The following is a 9,471-nucleotide window of genomic DNA, read 5'->3' as shown; positions in this document are numbered from 1 at the left end:
CAATCACAGTTAATAGCAAACCATCTGATGAGAGGGTCGCACCTCCCACAAAAGTTGATTGCATAAAAGAATGCAGTATAGTACTAGGAAGTGACTCCTAGGTCGTCTCTCAAGGACCAAATGTGGTTCAGTCTCAGATCAAACACGTAGTGGGGGGGGATTGTGAAAAGTTTGTGAATGCGGATGAACTAAATTAAAACTTGAAAATCGAACACAACCGAATATAATTGAAAGCATTAAAGTGCATGAAAACTTTTAAAGAAAACAATACAATAGATAAATATTCAAACACAATTCACCATCAAAAAGAAGAAAATCAATTCAACATATAACGTAAACCATTCTTAGGCAAAGGAATGAAAGAAATTAAATTTTTTTTCTACCACTAACCGTGACTCATGTGCATCCCTTAAGTCAAAGGTAAATTGGAATTGCATCTACAATGCAATCCGTGCCTCCATGTGGGTGTCACATGTGCATGCTACAATGAAATAAGAATTAAAGAGAGGCATTCTCTTTCTTCCAGTAACCAATACGGTGCTTTCCAAAGCAATGCACAAAACTTCATCTATTTCCCTCACACGTTCACGCGCACACCACACAGCTCCTAGAAATGCTTGCTTGAGTGCTTCCAGCTTGTCATCCCGTGACACCTCTGCTTCCACCACATTCCAGCGCAACACATTACTCCCTAGAAGAATCCAAATGAAAATTGCTCCTCATTCCCGTGAGCTGCTGCAATAAACCAACATTCACTTCCAAATTGCCGCTGGACCGCCACCTAATCTCCTTGCTATTCTCCACCAAAAATCATCAAGTGCTACCCTTCATTCCAGCACCGTTCACGCCATCAATTGAACAACAAAGGAAAAAAAAATATAGAACCGAGAGCTCCTGTCACTCAGCTTGCTCCTGCGCTCCATGTGCGTGCTTCACTCTCAATTTGACACCACACACATACTGGAAGAAAGAGTGAATATTAAATAAAGAACTTCTCCCTGCTTTCAACTCCACTTTCCGTGCACCTGCTGCACCGTTTTCCATTCAACACCGCTTCAAACTTCAAAATGAAATCAGCTCCTCCTCTCCATTCCAGCATCAGCGTGGACTGCTTCTACTCTCCAATACGTTGCCTTGCTGGACCGTGTACTGCTCTTCCAGCCCATCACCGTGCCAGCTCCTTTCTCTTCCGTGGAGCACCTCTTCTCCCTCTCAGTCACTTCCTTCCACCATGAATCAACACCTCCTTTAAAGTTTCCAGCCTTGACTGCACCTCCTACCTTGCTTGCATTCCCAGCCTTCAACCGAGTGCTTCTTCCGTTTTCATTTAATAAAAATTGGTCAAGAAAAAAGAAACAAATGAAGATGGCGGCTGCTGCCTCCTCTTCTAATTTAAATCTCTGTAACAGTATCAAGCACAGTGCATAAAACTGGAAGATGAGAATGCAATGAGAAATTAGCACCGGAACAAAGCATTCTCCTCATTAGAAATATCAAACTCAATGTAACAGTAGTTCATAAAACGTATACACACCAATACTCAAAAGTGTAAAACCGAGAGAGTGTAAAAGTGTGCCCTGCAGGTGGCGGCTCAACCTAAGGGCCGTGTGTCTCCCCTTTAATGAGGGTGGGGTCCACACAAAAACCCTAGAGTCTAAGTCACTAATCTCAACTTTTGGGCCTAATCTACTTTACCAAAAATTGACCCAAAATATAAGAGTTGATCCAAAAATTCTAAACTACTGAATTACAATTTAATTAATTCAAAAATGTCTGTGTGGGGAGTCTTGAATTTATTCGGCATTCTTCCTGATGTCCCAAAATGTATTTCCGAAATTTTCCTGCACTTCAAAAAATGCACTTAATCAGCTCAGAAAATCCAAATTAGCACAATTACAAATTTCCGACCAAATTAAGCGGCATTCGGAAAACTGGGAAATAACAAACAATTAAACACAATTCCCTGGTTTATTTGAGTGCAGTAAACTAAATCTAATTCAAGAAATAACGATTCATCAAAATAGACCACACTTAGTCTTTTGCACTCCTGGGCAAAACTAAAACGAAAACCAGGGAACTACTCAAACATCAGGGAGCTGACACAGACTCGAAAGACAGACAACAAAGACTCCAAAACAGAAACACAGTTGCACGTTTTTCACAAAATTCTGGACGGTAAAAGGTATAGGCAGAATCCAACACAGAGTCAACAAAAGCAGATACTCAAAGAATCATCCAAACAATTCAGTACAAGGAAAGCAGTCAATCAGTTCAAGAGATGAATCAACAGCAACAGAGCCTCACAGATGCACACAATCAGTGTTTCTCTCAAGTGTTTAAGGTAAATCAATGTCACTCAATGCACTCAATGCACTCAATGCACTCAAGAAAGCAAACAACAACAGACTTGGCAAGCCTCTAATATCAACACTCAAACACATATGCATGTTCAAATCAAAAGGTCTTTTCATGGTTGTAATGGGGCCAAGGACAAGGGAGGATATATCTAGATAAGAAGCTACAAACCATAAGGAACAGAGGAGCAATGGGGAACAAGTGTAAACACATACAAACACACCCACAACCTCTAATTCCATCCTCTTCTTGACTCCATTATTCACAATTATTCACATTTTTTTTTTCACTATTTTTCTGCTTTCTTTTTTTTTTCATCCTGTCTCTTTTCTTTTCTCTCTTTTCAAAACAAAACTGTAAAAGACAAGATACACATATATTTACCAAAGCAAAACAAGAATAGGAACCAACTAGCCAACTCATCAGAAACCCCCAAGAGACCACACTTGTTCCCAAAACACTTCCAAAGCTCCAAAATTCCCTATGGTTAAGGTAATCATTGTTTTTCACTGAGGGCTAGTGTATGAGCTTCAAAACAAGGAAATGGTGGAAAGTATAGGCTCAAAATGGGTTATCAAAGAATTAAAACAAGGTAAGCTTATTTGGCTAGAGAGGCTCAAGAACAAAATTGCCTTTATCACTTCCAAACATGCATATCAATCAAGAATTATCAACAAGAGTCAAGCCAAGGCATATGTGCAAGCAATCAAGAGACATATCACACACAAGAAAGAACATAAAATGGCTCAAATTCTCACACAGGGCATTTGTGTCACAATCAATTCAACTCTCAAACATCATGATCATCTTCCAAGCAAAGAAAAACAAGGAATCCAACATCTCAGAGTATCAATGAAGTGAAGGAAAACTGCCAACCTAACCCCAATCCAGAATTTACGAAAAACGTGCAAAACTGTACACAAGACACAACAAACTACATAAAAACCGAAACATGAACAAAGAAACAACCTCCCCTAATAGACCACACTTAAACGACACAATGTCCTCAGTGTGTCACAATCAGAACAATCATCAGATATCGACAAAGTGCAACAAAAGTGAGGAGGGAAGGAGAAAAGAAACTCCCTGAGTCAGATGGGAGGATAGGTGGGGTGGACCAAAGACGTCTCCTCCACCACTACATCCACTAAAGAAGGGTTGCTGAGGAAAGGCTTTAGTCTATGCCCGTTCACCTTGAAGCTTTTAGCTGTAGATGGACCTTGGATCTCTACTGTACCATAAGGATAAACATTAGTCACAACAAAAGGTCCAGTCCATTTTGATCTCAACTTACCACCCATGAGGCCGAGTCTAGAGTTATACAACAAAACCTGTTGGCCAACCTCGAAGTCCTTTCTAACAATAGAACTATCATGGAACTTCTTTGTCCTTTCCTTGTAGAACTTCGAGTTCTCATATGCCTCCAATCGGATCTCATCCAATTCATTCAGTTGCAACTTTCTTTCCTCTCCAGCTTGCTCCATGGAGAAGTTGCAAATCTTCACAGCCCAATATGCCCGATGCTCAATCTCGACCGGTAGGTGACATGCTTTTCCGAAAACAACCCGGTAAGGAGACATCCCTATCGGTGCTTTGTAAGCTGTCCTGTGAGCCCAAAGAGCATCGTCCAACCTATTGCTCCAATCTTTCCTGTTGGGCTGGACAATCTTCTCCAAAATCCTCTTAATCTCCCTGTTAGAGATCTCAGCCTGCCCATTTGTTTGGGGGTGGTAAGGTGTAGAAACTCTGTGCGTCACCCCATATTTCTTGAGCAAGGCTTGCATGGATCTGTTGCAAAAATGGGTTCCTTGATCACTAACAATTGCTCTAGGCACTCCAAACCTGCAAAAGAGGTGAGATCTAACAAAATCTACAACAACCCGAGCATCATTAGTCCTGGTGGCTCTAGCTTCCACCCATTTTGAAACATAATCCACAGCAAGGAGAATATAACAGAAACCAAAAGAAACAGGAAAAGGACCCATGAAATCTATACCCCATACATCAAACACCTCACAGAACAACATAGGTTGTTGAGGCATCTCTTGTCTCTGTGAAATTGATCCTCCTGCTCTCTGACAAGGCTCACAGGTGCTGCAGATCTTCTCCGCATCCTTGAAGATGGAAGGCCAATAAAAACCACAGTCCAGCACCCTGCGAGCTGTTCTCTGTATCCCCAGATGACCACCAGGTGAGGAGGCATGACAAAACTGCAGGACCGAGTCAATCTCATGGTCCGGAATGCATCTCCTAGTAACCTGGTCACTGCACAACTTCCACAGATATGGGTCATCCCAAACATAATACTTAGCATCACTCTTAATTTTAGCAATCTGAGCACGTGATGCTAAGGGAGGAAAAACAGAAGCAACCAAATAATTTACAATGTGTGCAAACCAAGGAGTGGGGTGAGAGTAAGAAATCATCAACAAACTCTCGTCAGGAAAGGTATCCTGTATGGGCAACACATCAGCTTCATCATCAGCTTTTTCAATCCGGCTTAGGTGGTCTGCAACCAAATTTCGTGCTCCACTCCGGTCTTCAATTTGCAAGTCAAACTCTTGGAGCAGTAGCATCCACCTGATCAATCTAGGCTTTGACTCCGCCTTTTTCAACAGAAACTTTAGAGCTGCATGGTCAGTATACACAATAACAGGTGATCCAAGCAAATATGACCTAAACTTATCAAGGGCAAAAACAATTGCCAACAACTCTTTTTCAGTGGTGGTATAATTCGCCTGGGCAACATCCAAAGTGCGTGAAGCATAGTAGATCACTCTCGGCAGCTTGTCAATTTTCTGTGTCAAGACAGCCCCTAATGCATAATTAGATGCATCACACATGAGTTCAAATGGGGCTGTCCAATCCGGTGCCTGAATGATAGGGGCGGTGGTCAAAGCTTCCTTTAGGCAATCAAACGCCTGCTTGCATCTGTCATCAAAAGAGAAGTCAATATCTTTCTGCAGCAGTCTGGACAAAGGAAGCGCCTTCTTGCTGAAATCTTTGATGAAGCGCCTGTAGAAACCTGCATGTCCAAGAAAAGATCGCACCTCTCGCACGCAAGAGGGGTAAGGCAACTGCGAAATCACAGATATCTTAGCAGGGTCTACCTCTATTCCCTTTTCAGAAATGATATGCCCTAGAACCAAACCTTGTCCAACCATGAAGTGACATTTCTCAAAATTGAGAACAAGGTTTGTTTCTATGCATCTTTTCAAAACTTTTTCCAGACTGTCTAAACATGCATCAAAGGAGGATCCGTACACAGTAAAATCATCCATAAACACCTCTATGCAATTCTCAAGAAAGTCGCTAAAAATGCTAAGCATGCACCGCTGGAAGGTACCAGGGGCATTGCATAGACCAAAGGGCATCCTCCTATAGGCAAAAGTGCCAAAGGGACAGGTGAATGTGGTTTTTTCTTGATCCTCAGGCGCAATATTTATTTGAAAGTAACCAAAAAAACCATCAAGAAAACAATAATGAGATTTACCTGCCAGGCGCTCCAGCATCTGATCAATGAATGGCAGGGGGAAATGATCCTTCCTGGTTGCTTGGTTGAGCCTCCTATAGTCAATGCAGACTCTCCAACTGTTCTGCACTCTAGCTGGGATAAGCTCATCCCTCTCATTCTTCACTACAGTGAGGCCAGTTTTCTTGGGCACAACATGGATGGGGCTAACCCACTGACTGTCTGAAATAGGGTAGATGATCCCAGCTTGCAAAAGCTTGGTCACCTCTTTCTTGATGACGTCCATGATCACCGGGTTTTGCCTTCTTTGTGGCTGTCTCACTGGCCTTGCCCCATCTTCCAAAAGAATTCTATGCATGCATGTGGATGGGCTAATTCCAGGTATGTCAGCCAAACTCCAACCAATGGCCTTCTTGTGCTTCCTCAACACACCAAGCAACTTCTCCTCTTGAACAGAATCAAGGGAGGTGGAAATGATCACCGGTTTCTTCTCATCATCCTCCAAGTACACGTACTTGAGGTTATCTGGGAGCTGTTTCAACTCAAGAGTAGGTGCCTGCAAGTCAGATTCATTTGTACTTCCTACAAAGTGGTTAGTGCATTCTGACTCCAAAGAATTCACAGGTAAAGGTGGGACACCTATCTCATCACGCTCCAAATCCATATCCATGACAATTACATTATCAACATCATCCATATCAAAAACATCATCAACATCATGGATATCAAAATTCTCTTCAAAATCAACCTCATTCTCAAATTCAGATTCAATGCATGTATGTAGAGAAGATAGAAAAGAATGATCTTTCTTATGCAAAGAATCAAAATCATCAACAACATATCTATCAATAATGTCATCCAATGCATCGATCCTAAACAGAGAATGGTCCTCAGCTGGAAATTTCATTGCATCAAGGATATTAAAATGAACAACAATATCAGCAAATTCCATAGACAAAGTTCCAGCATACACATCAATCTTAGTTCGGGCAGTTTTCAAGAATGGCCTGCCTAAGATAATGGGAGCGGATCCATGAGAGAATCCCTCCTCCATTTCCAAAACATAAAAGTCAGCAGGAAAAATCAATTCACCAACCCTAACCAAGACATCCTCTATGAAACCTGCTGGGTGGGTAACACTCCTATTAGCCAACTGAATGACCACACCCGTGGTTTGCAAAGGACCCAGAGACAAAGATGCATATATAGACAAAGGCATGACATTAACGGAAGCACCCAAATCAAGCATGGCATTTTCAAATTTATTGTTTCCAATCACACAAGGAATGCAAAATATACCTGGGTCCTTGCACTTTTCAGGGATGTGCGGGACCGACTTACCAATGAGCGCAGATACATTCCTTCCCATGCTTATCCTCTCATTTCCCTTCATCTTCCTCTTGTGTGTGCACAGCTCCTTCAAGAATTTGGCATACTTCGGTATCTGCTTGATGGCATCAAGTAGAGGTATGTTCACCTCTACCTTCCTGAAGGTCTCCAGAATTTCCTTATCCACATCTTCCATCTTTTTGCTAGGAATTGCCCGTGAAGGGAATGGTAGAGGGATAGGTCGGTCAACCAATGGAGAAGGTGCGGCAGCGATGGTGGTGGAAGAGGGAGAAGATCCACCTGAAGAAGAACCACCGGCTGGAGAAGAAGATTCACCCACCTCAAATGCCTTGCTCGGACCGTCATGGTCGTTGTTTCTAGGACAAGTAGCAGGCATGGGTGTAGGTGTAGAAGCGAGCTCTGAAGGTACAAAAATCTGCTTCCCTGATCTAAGGGTTATGGCACTCACATTCCTTGGGTTCTGCACAGTCTGGGATGGTAACTTATCCGAATTCTGAGACTGCGCCTGGTTTATCTGAGTAGCCATCTGACCCATCTGGTTAGTAAGACTCTGTATGGAAGCTCTAGTCTCCTGCTGAAACTGCAGGTTTTGCATAGTCATCTGTCTCACTAACTCTTCCAATGAAGGTTCAGACGAAGTGGAAGGTTGGGCAACTGGCTGGGTAGGTGCCTCTTGTTGCTGCTGTTGTTGTTGCCTCTGGTGTTGTTGCATTGGTGGAGGCACATATCTGTTAGGTGCTCCAGCATTCTGGAAAGGTGGTGCCTGCTGTTGATGCTGTGGCGCATTGTTCCATCTCAGATTGGGGTGATTCCTCCAACCTGGGTTGTACCTGTTGCTGGATAAGTCATGATTTTGCTGTTGTTGCTGCCTGTTGTTGTAGATGTTCGTAGCATAAGCCTGAGGCGCATCAGAGGCAGCAGAGTGCTGCAAAGAAGGACAAGCATCTGTATAGTGGTCACTGGAAGGACAAATAGCACATAGTCGTGCAACAGATGCAGATGGAGCTGCAGATCTCTGGTTGGTAGTCAACTGTGTCACCATCTTTGTAAGAGAGTCAATCTTTCCTTCCAACTTGCTTTCAACAGCTGATAAAGACTGGGCAACAACATCATGTACGCCCCTCACCACAATGGCATCATTCCTGGTGCTAAACTGCTGGGAGTTGGAGGCCATCTTCTCAATCAATTGCCTGGCCTCAGCAGGTGTGGTGTCTCCAAGAGCTCCACCACTGGCAGCATCAATCATACCACGGTCCATGTTGTTCAAACCCTCATAGAAATACTGGACAAGGAGATGCTCAGGTATCTGATGGTGGGGACAACTAGCACAAAGTGTCTTGAATCTCTCCCAATACTCATATAAGTTCTCTCCACCAAGCTGCCTAATCCCAGTTATGTCTTTTCTGATAGCTGTGGTCCGGGCTGCTGGAAAAAATTTATCTAAGAACAGCCTCTTCAGATCATCCCAGCTAGTGACGGATCTAGGCGCCAAACCATACAACCAATCCTTAGCAACATTTTCCAATGAATGAGGGAATGCCTTTAAGAAGATGTGCTCTTCAGGAACATCATGTGGTTTCATACTAGAACAGACAATGTGGAATTCCTTCAAATGCTTATGAGGACTCTCACCTGCAAGACCATGAAACTTGGGCAACAAATGGATCAGTCCAGTCTTGAGAACACATGGAACGTCCTCATCAGGATATTGGATGCACAAGCTTTCGATATCGAAATCAGGTGCAGCCATCTCCCTAAAAGTCCTCTCGCGAGGTGGAGGTTGTGCCATATTGTTCTCAGTGTGAAAAACAACAGAATCAGAATCAGAGTCACGTGCAGATGCAACAGATGCAGTAGATGCAGTATGCACAAAATACTCAGCAGTGGGATGCACAGTATCCAATGGAACAGACTCAAAAACAGACTCTAAAGATAAATTCCTAGAATGCCTAGCTAACCTATGAAAAGTTCTATCAATCTCAGGATCAAAGGGTGGTATAGGCCCAGGATTTCCCCTAGTCATGCACTAAGTCACAACACCCCAAAATCATGAAACGATATCACAAAAATTTTGAACACACAAAACAACCTAAACAAACAAATCACACACACTCAAACATACAAGACAAAAACCTAAGACCGAACCGTTGGTCCCCGGCAACGGCGCCATTTTGATGAGAGGGTCGCACCTCCCACAAAAGTTGATTGCATAAAAGAATGCAGTATAGTACTAGGAAGTGACTCCTAGGTCGTCTCTCAAGGACCAAATGTGGTTCAGTCTCAGATCAAACACG

At 43.0% G+C, this 9,471-nt stretch overlaps 1 protein-coding gene across 1 annotated transcript; it reads right to left on the bottom strand.

The window, feature by feature from the left end:
• Positions 1-1,485: 1,485 nt before the first annotated feature.
• LOC148196867 (uncharacterized) lies at positions 1,486-9,200 on the bottom strand. The gene has a single exon (XM_088092516.1). It carries the CDS (start codon positions 9,198-9,200, stop codon positions 3,447-3,449), a length of 5,754 nt encoding a protein of 1,917 aa, XP_087948642.1. The 3' UTR covers positions 1,486-3,446.
• Positions 9,201-9,471: the final 271 nt, after the last annotated feature.

The sequence above is a fragment of the Vigna umbellata genome, chromosome 6 (genome assembly GCF_029865625.1).
Source record: "Vigna umbellata cultivar VRB3 chromosome 6, Vumbellata_1.0, whole genome shotgun sequence".
NCBI lineage: Eukaryota > Viridiplantae > Streptophyta > Magnoliopsida > Fabales > Fabaceae > Vigna > Vigna umbellata.
Note: the sequence above shows the minus strand (reverse complement) of the source record. Positions and strands in the feature narration are given on the sequence as shown.